The sequence below is a fragment of the Paroedura picta genome, chromosome 1 (assembly GCF_049243985.1).
Source record: "Paroedura picta isolate Pp20150507F chromosome 1, Ppicta_v3.0, whole genome shotgun sequence".
Classification (NCBI taxonomy): Eukaryota; Metazoa; Chordata; class Lepidosauria; order Squamata; family Gekkonidae; genus Paroedura; species Paroedura picta.
The window spans coordinates 101,011,926-101,027,012 of NC_135369.1; the positions used below are offsets into that span (position 1 = coordinate 101,011,926).

General features: G+C 40.2%; 1 protein-coding gene across 5 annotated transcripts in view; it reads right to left on the bottom strand.

Moving 5' to 3' along the window:
• The window catches only part of SASH1 (SAM and SH3 domain containing 1), a 776,849-nt gene that overhangs the window by 128,787 nt on the left and 632,975 nt on the right, over nt 1-15,087 (bottom strand). For all 5 annotated transcript variants that reach the window (XM_077350372.1, XM_077350399.1, XM_077350389.1 and 2 more), the window contains exon 2: nt 3,801-3,929. In XM_077350372.1, the coding sequence (XP_077206487.1) occupies nt 3,801-3,929 (129 nt within the window). The remainder of the gene's footprint in view (nt 1-3,800; nt 3,930-15,087) is intronic.

The following is a 15,087-nucleotide window of genomic DNA, read 5'->3' on the forward strand; positions in this document are numbered from 1 at the left end:
GCACTGAATGTCACAAAGAGGCAGAGCCAACTTACAAAGAATTGCAACCAAGCTAAAAGTAGTACATAAGAAACTTGTAATCCATTTATTACATAGCTTATATGTAATATGGAATGACAGTGCCACTTTGAGACTTCTATTATAGCTCTTTTTGGGTTGCATTTATACTTTGTGCCATCAGAAGCAATGTACAAGTCTCTTTCATATGTGTTTTTGGTCTTTGAAAAATCTCTTATCTATGTAGACAGACTTTTTCCTATGAAGATGTCAGCTATGAGTTTCTAAGTGTTTGACAGTACTCTTGTTGCTGCGTGGGGAACTGGCCCAAGATGAGCAAAAGGCCAGATCAGTATACATATATCTGGCATCTTATATTGTGTCAATTTCTGAATGTAAATTTGTATAAGCAGATAATAATAAGTAGTGCAGTGACTCAAGGAACAATTAAAAGTCTGTCATAAACCCCATGACTCACAACAATGGTGCAGTCTCTTCCTCAGTCACACAGAATAATTAATACATTCCATATAAAAGAGTTAAATAATGCTTTGTGCTCTGTCCCTAGGGGATATTTACAAGATCACATTAGCAAACACTATTAGTTTGATAAGCCCCTTCGCTAATACTACCAACATTAGATAACGCAAAAAACTTTAAACTTGATTTATTTTAAACTTCCGTCTTTACTAATATAAACATTATTTTGTATTGCCACTCAACAATACTGCCTTTCTACCTAGTCATAACATGTATACTTTTATTAGCCAATTTATTTCTTGGGAATTTAAGTAGTTATTCCTCTGGAGAAAGTCTGTCTATCATTTAATTAATTTGGTCTGTTCTCCTCTCTCCAGCTCTAAGTACAGTGGTCCCAGCTGTCCAGACACGTAAATTCAGCTATTTTTAGATCCTGCCAAAGATGACATTGTTTTAAAGTATAACAAATGTCATCCTGTGATCGTTACAAGATACTGGCCATTTCCGCACAAGGAAAATGTTCCTGGACAGTGTTCACATTTTGGCGGTATATAGAGTCCCCTCAACATGATGTTGCCAACATACTGAGGCTGAGTCACCATTTTCAAGTTGTGATTTCGGGAACCCAGAAAACTGGATTTAGAAGAAGAAGAAGAAGAAGAAGAAGAAGAAGAGTTGGTTCTTATATGCCACTTTTCCCTACTTGAAGGAGGCTCAAAGCGGCACAGTCGCCATCCCATTCCTCTCCCCACAACAGACACCCTGTGGGGTGGGTGAGGTTAAGAGAGCGCTGATATCACTGCTTGGTCAGAACAGTTTTATCAGTTTTGTGGCAAGCCCAAGGTCACACCCAGCTGGCTGCATGTGGGGGATTGCAGAATCGAACCTGGCATGCTAGATTAGAAGTCCGCACTCCTAACCACTACACCAAACTGGCTCTCTAAATCGTGAGAACTAAATCATGAGAACTAAATCGTGAGAACACCCTAAATCGTGAGAACTACCAGTGAGCAACCAGGGATAAGACCATATGGAGGGAGAAAACGTGTGATAGTCCTGGCAGCTTTGTCCTGCCCTCACACCTGTCCTCCTCTTTCCATTTTCTGCTCTAAGTAATTTTTTTTAAATGGCAAGGTCCATGTTGCAGTGCATTGTCAAAGAAGAAATAAAATATTCTTTAAAGTGTCCATGATCTTTTTGGTATCAGGCAGGCAAAACACACCCCTTTTCTGTTTTCTGGAGTCGTGGAATTAACTGGAAAAGGGGGGGGGGGGTGATTAGCTGCCTTCTCCTGATCATACAGCAGTCTGAGCACCTTGTTTTAAAGCCAGTCATTAGCACAAAATGTCTTTTTTGGCTTCAGATACCTGTACAGCCTTCTAATAAGTAGGGCAGGCAAAAACAGCCCTGTATGTGTTCTCTGGAGGTGGGAAATGAGCTGAGAAAGGGGAGGGAAGCAGGTGATCCAGCAGCCTTCTCCCGATCAGATAGGGGTCTGAGCATCTTGTTTTAAAGCCAACCATTAGTACAAAATGTCTTTTTGGGCTCTAGTTATCATGTTCAGGGTCTCAGAAATCCACTCAGACAGAAATAAAGTGAAAATGAACATGAATTCCAAAAACGGGGGTGGAGGATGCTATATCGTTCTGGCACTTCTCCATAGCAACAAGGCAGTGTTGATTTCTATTAAAAATACATCTGTGTTTAGGATGCTTTAGGCCAGCGGTCCACAAGCTTTTGCTTGCTGCGGACCGCTGCGGCGTAGTGGGTGGAGAGGGCGGCCCGGGGACCCGCACGGCAGCCCCAGCGCAAACGCGCATGTGCGGACTGCCGTGCATGCGCGTTTGCGCCCGGCAGGGGTGCAAACGCGCGTGCGCGGCAGTCCGCACATGCGCGTTTGCGCCGCCGCCATGCCACCGGCCGCAGCTCTCCCTCCCGGCCCCACCGGGCTGCGAGCAAATCGGCCGCTAAAGCTAAAGCGGCCGATTAGCTTGCAGTTCGGCAAGCTTCTCTTCCCTCCCCTCCTGAAGCGAGAAGCTTGCCGGGCCGCGAGCTAATCGGCCACTTTGGCGGCCGATTTGCTTGCGGCCTGGCGAGCTTCTCGCTTCGGGGGGGAGGGAAGAAGGAGCCGCGGCCCGGCACCGAGGCCTTCGCAGCCCGCGGGTTGGGGACCACTGCTTTAGGCTGATCCTGCGTTGAGCAGGGGGTTGGACTAGATGGCTTGTATGACCCCTTCCAACTCTATAATTCTGTGATTCTGTGTTGTGGCATTACCACATAGCAACAAAGAAGTACCTTTTATATTAAAAAAATTAATTTGGAGGCTGGGGAGGGAAGAAAGTTTCAGTCCACGAGAGAACTGCTGTGTTGTGATTGGTAGCTTGCTGTGATTGCCAAGCCAAGGAGCGGAGAGAGAAGTTCATGTTATTTTCTCTTGCAGCCTCATCAGAAGGCAAATAGCCATGGCAGGGCAGAGGGAAAATGTGAGAAGTCTCCCTGTGAGGAGGGCTGCAAACGCGAGATTTACCATCCCACATTTTTAGGTAGGAAGCCACTAGCGTTTTACCCCTCCATGTGAAAATCGCCATTGATTTAGACCTCAATAAAGTAAAACTCTACTGACTTTAGTATTCAACATTTATTTCAAATAGATAAGCCCAAACTGCAGGATGTTTACAAAAACGTCTAAACACCACAACCTAAATGGCTAAACACCTCAAGAGTAGGTATGACATTTGCAGACCAAGTAAACAGACAACCCCTGGACAACGATAAGAGCCACACGAACTCACCCAATTGTGGTTTTAGCTGCCACAGGGGATGCGCAGTAGGAAGTGGACTTGGCACACGGGCTGGTAGCTCCTGGCTGCAGCATCCCCTCAGTGAGACGGCAGACAGGCGCACATTGGCGCGTGAGTGAATGGGCAGGGCCAGACACTTACCTTTATAAGGGAGTGCCCAGTAGAACACTTCCTCTTCCCCTCTCAGCAGGAAAATAAATAAAGCTGTGGCCAAGTTTTGCCAAATATAAGGTGTCAGAGCCCTTATTACGACATAAACAATATTCCCCTGCACAAGCAATATGTTTTTGACTGTTTTTTCAGTCTTGTATTCAGCTTGAGCTAAGTCACAGTAAACCTTTTTCTCTATCACTGTAAATGGCATTTAATACGAAGATTGGTCCAATTTACAAGTGTAGGTTTATGTCTTTTGATAAACATGAAGGTTGATCTTGAATATATGTTCCTAGATCCAAGACAATTTTTCTGAGCTCTTAGAATGACTATGGAATTTCAAAATTGGCACTGTTTTTATTGACTTACCACATCAAGGTCTTGAGAAACTCTCCGTTTGCGTAACTCTTCCATTCTCTCACATACATCAGTAAAGCAAGTATTATAATAATCTGCATACTGTTGAGCCAGGTCATCAATGTTGCCCAAAGACCCATCCTACAGAAAAGATACAGATGGGATAATAAGGCTTAATTACTACAATAATGTTGGTAGATTAAGTATGCAAGAAAAATATCTTCATTCAAAACCTTTGAATGTCAGAGATGCAGTTTAGTATGTCTAAAATGTTATTAGTCTTATTCAGAAACAACATCTATTGCTGCAGATAAAAAGGGCTTGCCTTTCTTTCATGTTGTCATTGCCAAACATGTTCAATCTGATCCATGATGCCCAGTCTTAAATGCCATACTTACAGATTAAAGCTAGTACCATTCTGGCTTTATGAAATTTAGACTAACATGCAAATAATTCTTACAAACATTTAAAGGAGCTCCTCTTTCATTATATGCCTAATCAGAATTTGCCAGTTAATGTAAAAAAGAAGCAGCACAGAGTCTTCTTCAGTACTTGTTTGTAATCTCTACTATAAAGATCAATAAAGCTGGAAATACCAACCTCAAATTAATACACAGAAGATTTCAGGTACATACTATTCTATCAATATTGAATCTGTAGAATGTATAATGAAAATATACTCCAAGGTATTATAGAACGATATTTTTATTGGCACAAGGCATCACTTTATCAGCAATAATCTCCTGCATTAACAGTGTACAAAACATGTTGTAGGGAACCACTTAAGAAAATTAGAGGCTGAAAAAAAGAAATAGAGCCAGTGTAATGGAAACTGAAAGCCTAGTGAATACATAAACTGTATAAGAAGATAGTTATTTTTTAATCCTGTACTATATTTGAACTTGCTAAACATCAACATTTTATAAGTGAAAAGAAACTAATGTAATTATAAATATTTCTTAGCTGTACATACTTTAAGAAATAATGGATCTTAAGCAAAATACATATCCAATGTTATGAGCAGTCAACACATTAAATCAGGCACAGAAAGAACATAATGAAGTTCTTTCAGGATGAAGAACATATTTAAGATTAAACTAAGATAACAAGTATTACCTGAAGTTACTAATCCCAATTAATTTCCGCAAACTAAAATATACTCTTTTAAAAGATGGATGTTGTGCCTCAGTTGGACCAATAGGAGAGAGGTGGGACATCAAGGGAACATCCTTTCCTCAGGCCATTTCAGGAAGCAGTCACAGAAGCAATTCCTCTTTACAGAAGCTTCTTGAAATACAAGTCCTATCTCTGAGGACACTGACAACAAAAGAATGAGACTTCCCTGACACCTCTCATCTCTGATAAACCAATCCATGATTCTGAGACATACCACCCTTGCCAGATTGTATATTTCAGAAGTAGAGCACTGGTTGTTTAAATCAGTGGTCCCCAACCTTTTCCAGGCTGGGGACAGGGGAACGGAGAGGGAGAACCGCGGACCGAGGGGGAGAGGGAGGTGCAAGCGCTGGTGTGCCGGCACCAGCAAACCAGCAGGCGCGCCTCCCTTCCCCACCATGGCGCAACGCTCGCTGCACTGGGAGCGCACTACGGGGGGAGGTGCAGGCACCACCTCCCGCCCGTGCCTCCCCCCTGCCTCCACGGCCCAGTACCGGGCCACAGCCCGGTGGTTAGGGAGCACCAATTTAAATGACATTTAATTAAGGAAGCAGACATAGGAACTCACTGTAGGAATATTTCACTCCATATTACCTGCTCTAATCTGTTGGGGGGGGCTGTTCTCAAGTCACAGCTGCCTTACGGTGACCCCATAGGGATTTCAAGACAAGAGACATTTAGAGGTGGTTTGCCATTGCCTGCCTCTGAAAAACAACCCTATTTATTTATTTATTTATTTATTTATTTATTTATTTATTTGATTTTTAGTCCGCCACTCCCAAGAAGACTCATGGTGGGTTAGATCAGATAAAAATTCCCAATAAAATTCCCAATTACAATCCATAATATCCTACCCAGTATCCAAGACATATGCGGCAACATAAAAAAGTTAACCCCCCTTCCAAAAAAACCCCTCCTAATACCAACTCCCTGGACTTCCTTGGCACCTCAATACTAACCAACCCTGCTTAGCTTCAGAGATCTGATGTGATTAAACTCACCTGGGCTATCCAGGCTAGTGATTACCCTTAATTTTGCCTCTTTGCTAAGTGAGTTTAACTGGTTCTGTTACGTAATTATTCTATGATCTTCACTACTGGATTCCTGCCAAATTCTTCGATAGCCATGATTACAATTACTCCACAGCATTACTCCTTTAAGGTCAAAACTAGATGAAATATATCATATCTGTAATTATTGTCTCACATCATCTTTAAAATTAATTAGCAACCCAATGGGTAGCTTGGAGAATCTGGGAAACAGGGTTGGAGAGGGGATTAACCCATTTATTGTGGCTATTTCCCCTATTTAAATCTTCTGTCCCCAGCTGCAATTAGCTTTGGGGGTTGGAAGAACTGCTGCAGTAGTAGTTTTCCCCACATGGAGCTAACTGCAGCTTTGCAGCTGGGAAGAGGAGAAGAAAATCTACATCAAGGAAACAGCAAAGGATTAAACACTTTTCTCCTTTGCAACATCCCAGATTTTCAAAGTAGCATCTTGGGCCTGCCAATTAGTTTCAAGGAAACTCAGGAAATCATAATCATGGATCTCCTACAGAATAGGCATTGGAACTCTGTTGTTGTTGTTGTTGTTCAATTTATATCCCGCCACTCCCCAGCAGGCTTGTGGCGGGTAACAGCAGTCTTAAAACCCATTAAAAACTCCCATTAAAGATTCTAAAATCACACAACATGGCGGGCAAAACAACCCACTCCCACCCCTATACTCAAAGGCGACGAGAATGGAGCACAACTGATGTCCACTATGGGCCCTAGAAATAAGTATGCTGCACAGAAAAAAGTGGGTAGCAATTAGGGTTCAAATGTTTCATGTTCTCAATGCATATTTTTGCGTGTTTGAAGTGCCATCAAATTGCAGTCAACTTATGGTAACTCTGCAGAGTTTTCAATTCAAAAGGCTAACAATAGTGCTTTGCCATTGCCTGTCTCCACATAGTGACTATGGAATTCATTGGTGGTCTCTCATCCAAATGCTAACCAGGGCTGACTCTGCTTATTTTCTGATATGACAGGATATCTTGTAGGCTGGCCCACCCAGGTAAGGTATACTTATTTTACCACATTGTTTTTAAATGTGTAGTTCTCAACCAAGTTATCCAAGCATATTGAAGATCTTCTCCTGAATATGCAGCTTTCTGCTAATGCACTTTAAGACAGCATCTCCAAATAAAATGAAATGGCAAGTCCCATCAAGCTCCAATTAATACACCAAATTATGCATCATATACCAAATTATTGTAAACTGGTAATCACTATGACATTACACCCTTGACTAGATCTAAAAATGTTATCCTATTTACAAAACTTTACATCAGGAGATTCTTGCATGAAGAAGCAGCTGTCCAGCTGGTAACAATATATTCTTTTCAGTTCAATTGGAATTGCTACAAAATTAAATAAGAAACAATACCAATATAATCAATTTAGATAATTTTCATCATGAGTGATTGTGACCACTAAGGTTTCTTATTCGTAGATCAAATTTAGCATTTACAATTACAATGGGCATAATCCAGCCAAATTAAGAACTGAAACCCAAACAGATGAATTAAACCCATGCTTAAATCACACCATGAGATTTTTCCTGAAGTCAATGGGACTTAAACAAGCTTAACCGATGTTAGATAATATCCTTTATTTTTGAAATTTGAATCCAGGCTCAAGACAGCTCATAATAAAACCTCTCAACTACTATATACAAATAAAACACAAAATACATGTTTTAATAACACTAATATCCTACACAGTTACTAAACTGATATTAAATCTTTTGCCTTTTTAAAAGCCCACTTAAAGCTACCTTCACCATTTTGAAAACAAAATAATGGCACTAACATTATAGTTATCTAGAGGCTAGATAGCCATCTGACGGAGAGGCTATTTCTGTGAAGGCAAAGGGGTGGCAGGTTACAGTAGATGAGCGATTGGGATGTGAATGTCCTGCATAGTGCAGTGGGTTGGACTAGATGATCCAGGAGGTCCCTTCCAACTCTATTATTCTATGATTCTATGATTCCAGGACACTAAAGCCATGTAAACATTATCTTGAAAATGATTGCTAACATCAGTACTGTTGTCTTGTAAATTCACACTGCAGATATTCCACTGCCAGGGATTTCTCCCAAAGCTGAACAGTATAACTTTAAATCAGTGTTAGGATAATCAAGAAGCATGCCTATTGACTTTTCAGTGAGTTTTAATGTATCCTATTTTAAAATTTGTGATATCTTTTTTTCTTTCAAATTCAAGAGTGATATTGCTTCTCCTGGTATTTTAACTTTATATTACTTATGTCTAAAAGCCAATGGGCTAAGTAGACTTCATAATGAATCCTTTTCTTGAATCAAATAAATTAAATTCTAATGAAAGAAAATGTTATTGTAAAATGTGTTATCAATTTAAATCTACTAAAGGCATTTTCAATCAACAGAGAAAAATATTTTAATACTTGTAAGTGGGGGAAGACCAAAACCGTAAGAAAAGTCACACACTTAAGACATTCCAGGACAGCAGTTGTCCAAGACTTCTGTTAGATATTGCCTTGTACACAGCAATACTCCCTTTTTATGGATACACATATTTAAGATTATTTGGCAGGATAACAACACATAGTATAAATGATAAATTACCATGAAATTCCACGAGAATTACCTAATAGTAAAAGAATACAGAAAGCATCCATCATGATTGATGTTAATGGAGGGAATAACAAAGACAGATCAGAATGCTCTGGCACTTACTGCATTAAATGTATTGGCCACAACACACCAGCTCCATGAATGTGCTGGAAATATGATTCTACTTCATCTTAAGGGTAAGAGGAAGCAGCATTCTGTCTGACACCTTGATTAAGTTAATGAAATATACCCTACAGGAGGGAGAAAGGGTCTTTAGGTCAGATTATTTTTTCTTTAGTACTCATGAAAGCATTTCTGAACATGCCCTATATTATGACTAGAAGCACAGCCTTTGAATCCAGATTATAGTTTACAAGAAAATACACCCACACCTAGACTGGCGCAAGTTTGAAGACTGGATATTAAGTGGGAACACTTCAATGCCTTATCTGATTCCTCAGGTCTGTGTTACAGTTGGTGCTGAACAAGTTGCAAACAGTTGAGATCAAAGCATTTGAGGGAATGCAGTGAGACTCTTTTGCCAGTTCTTCCTTTAAAAAGGGAACTCTTTTGCACGCTCGGTTCTGAGTGTAAACTAAACCAGAGTGCAGCAAGTGTAGTTCAGAACATTCCTTCAAATAGAATTAAAATGTCATGAGTACTGTTGCTGCACTGTAAATATGAGTGAGGGGGGAAATTTACCTTCTATGCATAATGATTTGTTATTGGACCACATGGGCACAAGGGCACAACATATATGTTAGGAAGATGGTATAGAAAGGCAAGAACTGCACTTTAACAAGCACAAAAAAGAATAGCAGAGCTCCAGGATGCAATTCAGGCAGTCAGTACTCAAAAGAAGTCTCAATGGACTGGACTAAGGGCAAGAGGACTCCCTCACTGGCAGTCTTCAAGCAAAGGCTGGATACACATTTTCTTGGATGGTTTAGGATGCTTTGGGCTGATCCTGCGTTGATCAGGGGGTTGGACTAGATGGCCTGTATGGCCCCTTCCAACTCTATGATTCTATGATTCTATGATTCTATGATTCTATGACTATGCTGCCCTGAAACATTTATGCTTGCCTTATGTTATATTCAGAGATGGTGTGTGGACTTGGCTCTAACAAGCCAATTTTAGCTTCCCAAAGGCTTTCTTGCATAGGAAAACTTCCACCTATTTTTACCATTATAATACTATTATAAATCTAGAAAACATGTATGCGGATGGTAGGAAGCGCAATCAAGCAGCCAATGCATGGTGACCCCACAGGGTTTTCAAAGGAAGAAACATTCAGAGGTGGTCTACATTGCCTGTCTTTGCATTTTAACCTTAGCAATCCTTGGTGATCCCCCAGAGATCTAATGAGATTGGAACAGCCTGGGTCAAGGCATACTTAGGCTGTAATAACGGAGGCTCAGATTTTCCCCCCACAGCCAGCTGTGCAGCTGCCTCTGCTGAGTCACAATGTTTGTCTGAGCTGAAAGGTAAAAAAAAGCAAAACAAAATACACTCAATAAAAGTGTAACCATAAAATATCAAAAGGTTTTCTCTCCTGTTTCACATGTTAATTTTTGGCTGTTTAGCAAAACAGAAAAAACACAAATAGAAAAAATATGCCATTTGAAATCACTGAACACAAGAGTTACTGTGTAGAAAGTCATCAGCTTATCATTCAGATTTTCATTGAAACAGAAAAGACAGCCAAGAAAACAATGTGGAATGTAATCTCATACTCTGAAAATACTTAAAATGGTATTTTTTCAAACGGCAAAGAACTGAGGACACCTGTATGTAACTTACAAAATTAGTTGTGATTTAATCTCAGAAATCTTTCTTGAAGCATAAACAGTTTGTGTATAATTTTATGGAGCTCAGACCCTGCATGAATATGATACACAATACAGCTGATCTAAAAGACATGGCAGGAGAATTTGAAAGTAACTGCGGCCTTCCAGATGTTCATGGACTACCCTGCCAGCAAATACATTTGCTGGCAGGGGCTCATGGGAATTGTAGTCCATTGACATCTGGAGGGCCGCAGTTTCACTACCCCTGTACTAGACTATCTGATGCACTTATTACTTGCTAGTATTCATAACTCATTACCTGGCTCCATCATTCCATGTATATTTGATCTCAGGGGTCAGAAATTATCTTTTTAATAGTCCGGGCCCTACTACTTCACTCAGCAACTTCATAAGTATTCCTCTAGCCTAAAGAGCCTTCGTCCAATATACATTTTTATTTGAAAAAAAAATAGAGTTTTGACTGTTGTGTACTAAGGACTCCACTTTTTAACACTGAGGAAGTTCTCTCATATTTTGAACAAGTGTTTATGTATTTGTCTTTAAAAAAGGGGAACAGATACTTAAAATTACATTTGACAAACAGTGCCATATCCAAAAATATATAATTTCAGGGATCAGTATTTGATATTCCAATAAAGCAGAAACCAATAAGGAAACCCCAAAAGACCACCTACTTTAATGTAGAGTGGCTAGCTATGTGTAGGGAAATATCTGAAGATTTGGGGTGAAAGAAAGGCAATTATCCACCAAAACTCTCTGGCATTTAAGGTTAGAAGGAAGCCAATACAAAACAATATCCAGAGTAGAGTGGGGGAAAGATGAATTGTTGCATGGAAGAGACACTTGGCAGCATCTGTACCTGCGAGTACCTCTACAGTAACACTACAGAACGGAGACTGAGACTGAAACACACAGACTGAACTTAGATCTCACAAATAAAGCAGAGTGTGTTTATAACGGGCATCAATTTAGTTGACTGTTGAGCTTCTCCCTCCCCCTCCTCCCCAGACAGAGCACAAAAGGACTGAAGATGGAAATCTTGAGCAAAGTACAATTTGTTGTGGTATCTGAATTGAAGTGAACTGAGGTTTGTTTGTTTCTAACTAGGAAGAATTCTTAACCACAGTTTAGGACCTCTGTCTTCAATCTTGACACACCAAGCAAGGGACTGAAGGGAGATGATCAAGCAGAAAATGTCAAAAATTAAGAATTTCATATTTTTATTTCTTTCAGGCACTGATAAGCCTGATTTACTCCCAGGTAATCAAGGAGCAACAATAAAAATAGCACAAAAATGACAGGAAAAAAATTGAAAAACAAGATAAGCATCGGAGTAGGGGATTTAAAATTCAAGGCTCCTATGGAGTAATCCCCTTGAGTAGTCAAAGGGAAATACTGTTTGTTTTTCAGTCTGCCACGAACAAGCTTCAGATTGCTCAGTGTGTCTGAATGCAGCCAGACTATCTGATAGGGGCACAAAAGCCTCTGTCCACTACAACTTTTGTACCAAGTGACAAACCCAGAGTTGCTGATTAAAATTCTAAGAAAGAAGAACAAACATTTGAAGTGTGCTCTGAAATACAGAGTTCTTGTGACACTGCATGTGATGGAGCAATTTTTTAAAAAGACATCTGGGAAATTTAGGCATACCCTGAATACCTTTTTTGCTTTTAACAGCTGTTCCACCTGCTCACTAGTTCTTGTTCCTCGCCTGTTCAGGAGCAGCTGGGTTAGCAGTTCTACACACACACACAAAAGTTTACTGCAGAATGAGAATCTTTATATCCCAATATCCTGTCTTCTAACAATAGGACAGCAAGGGTAACCTATACAGAGGACATGTCTAAGGGAGTTGGACAACTATTCCACACATTGTAACTGATGATGAGTTCCAGCTTTTTCTTTTTAACCTCTGAATACACTTGGGGAACACTGAGAAACTAAACAAGCATTGAGCAGACGCTGCAGATCTGTAAAATTATGAAAGCTGTCGGAAGAGGGAATCATTCTTCTTTCTTAATACTAGATTATGGGAACACCATATGGAACTCAGTGGCAGTTTCAGGGCTGACAAAATAAACATTTATTCACTTAATGGGTAATTAGATAAGGGAATTCACTACCACAAAATATTGTGATGCTAACTTGGACTTTTCCCCCCCAAAGCATTAGAAACTCGTGGATGCAGAATTATCTCCAGCTATTACCTATTCTACCTATACGTAATCTCTAAGTGCAGGGGCTGTATAGTTCTTGGGAACACATTTTGGGGACAAACAAGAGAAGTCTCTTGCTTGATGCTTATGAATTTCCCAGAAAGATATAAGGGAACAGGAATGCTAAAACAGATGGATCGTAGTCTGATTTGGGGGAGAAACAATTCCTGGATTCTTTAAATCCACTGAATTTAAATAAGTAGAAATCTTTGACTAGTTCTCAGGATGTAGAGACTGATCATTTTCAGTCCTTGGTCATGAAATGAAATACTTGTGATCCATATCATCTTTCAACACAGTTACAGGAAGTTGTTCTATTGTAAAACTTGACTGAGACATCTTCTTCAATATGCCAAATCAATACAAATTCAGTGTGACGATTATAGACAGCACATGTTAATAAATTGGCATGGTAGCTTCCTTTATAATGAAGAAGAATTTTATTAGATTCAAGGTTCACGTTTTTTACAGGTTATACCTTGACCGTCATTTACATGAAGAAGTTGTCCTTTACAATGTCAAACAAAGCTGACTGAGGTTTGAAGATTGTGATTTAGTATATAATTTCTAAAGTACAGTGAAAGGGCACAGCAACAGCACATTATAAAATGACCTCCGGTTTCTGCTTCAAAAGACGCTAGTACACAAAGGAGGCTGGCTTCAAACCATCAGTGAGGACGCAGCTAGAAAAACTACCTCACAAGACTGGGAGACGAAGGGAAAGAAATTGTAAGCTGCTTTGAGACTCCTTAAGGTAGAAAAAAGCAAGGAATTCTTTTAAAACTCTTTTTTGTTACATTTAATTTAACTTAATATAGACTTTAGAGGGGAGTCTATCAATATTTCTAATTCTCAGAAAATTTAGAAACTGCAGCCAGGAACAGACAAGACATCTTTCCAGCCCCAGGTTTGCAGAAAACAATGTTTCAAAAAATGGGTTATAAAACCCACAAAATAAGGAAAAATGCTCTCTGTGGCCAGTGCTAAGCAACCACAATAGTATTGTCAGTTGAAGCCTTGGTTTCAGTAAATAGCAAGGGGAAGGGACAGTGCCTTTTCCAGGGCTGTTCTGATATTTGAGGGAGGATTCATCAGAGTCAGGCCAACCTATGAAAGCCAGTGTGATGAAGTGGTTAGAGTTTCAGGCTAGGATCCCCATCCTGCCATGCAAACTCGCTAGGTGACTCTGGGCACATTTTCCATCGAACCAACCACCCAGAGTTGCTGTTAGGATAAAATGCAGGTAACCAGAATGATGTAAGTTGCTCTGGGTTCACAATGAGAACAGGAGTATCAAATAAGTTAATAAATAACTACAGTTGAAGGGGGAGCAGATAAAAGGGTTGACTGATTGGTGGGGGGGAACGGAAAAAGGAAGCAAGGAAAAGTGAGGAAAAAGTGTGCATAATAGCATAATATAAGGTTTGAAAAAGCTATGATTCATCCAGGCAGGGAACGCGTAGGAAAATCTGTATGTACATTCATGCATTCAGACAGTATAATTTCTTCATCAAGGAAAAAGTGATGCTGGCATTTCTGCCATTACTCCAACCTCTCATTTTGCAGTTCTCATCTAACAGCTTGCTGTATTTTTTTTAATGCAGCAATTCCATTTTTCTCCCCCATTTAGTACACAGTTACAGAAATTTGTTGTCCTGGTTACAGAGCTCCATGCTGAGCATATTATGAACTCAAGAAATATTTCTATTGATTTATGCACATAAACAAGCACCAGGAAGTATAAGCTCAGCAATCAGCTAGAAAAAAATAAACAGGCATATATTTAAATAATTATCTCAGAAATTGTAGTTTAGAGTATTTACAAACGTCAGCAGTTTTTGGTATGGTCCATTGATGCTAGATTGCACCATGCAGATGACCCTAATTCAGTTGTGTTTCCAGTATCTATCCATTTATCCATCTATCCATCCATCCATCCATCCCACCCTCCTGTAAGGCTCAGGGCGGTTTACATAAAACATAGGGGAGTACATCATAATAACAATAATCCTAACAGAAACAGTAAGAACCAATATTGATCAACAATAGCATAACAGCAATTCAATAGACCTTTTCAAACAGAAACTGTGGGGAGTCAGTTGGGTTCAGGATGTGGAGGTTGTCTGTGATGTCTAGGGGGGCAGCTGAATTGTGTTAGGTCTGTCAGCCTCAGTCGAATGCCTGGCGGAGGAGCTCCCTTTTACAGGCTCTTTGGAATTGTGGAAGGGCCCTGATCTCTTCAGGGAGCTCATTCCACGAGGTGGAGGACAGAACCAAGAAGGCTCTGGCCCTAGTTGAGGCCCGCTGTGCTTCTTTGGGGCCAGGGATCCTCAGACAGTTGGTGGTGCCTGGACATAATGTTCTTGGGGGGTATAGGTCTCTCAGAAACACTGGGCCCAGACTGCATATGGCCTTGAAGGTGATTACCAGAACCTTAAGCCTGATCCAGAATTCAACTG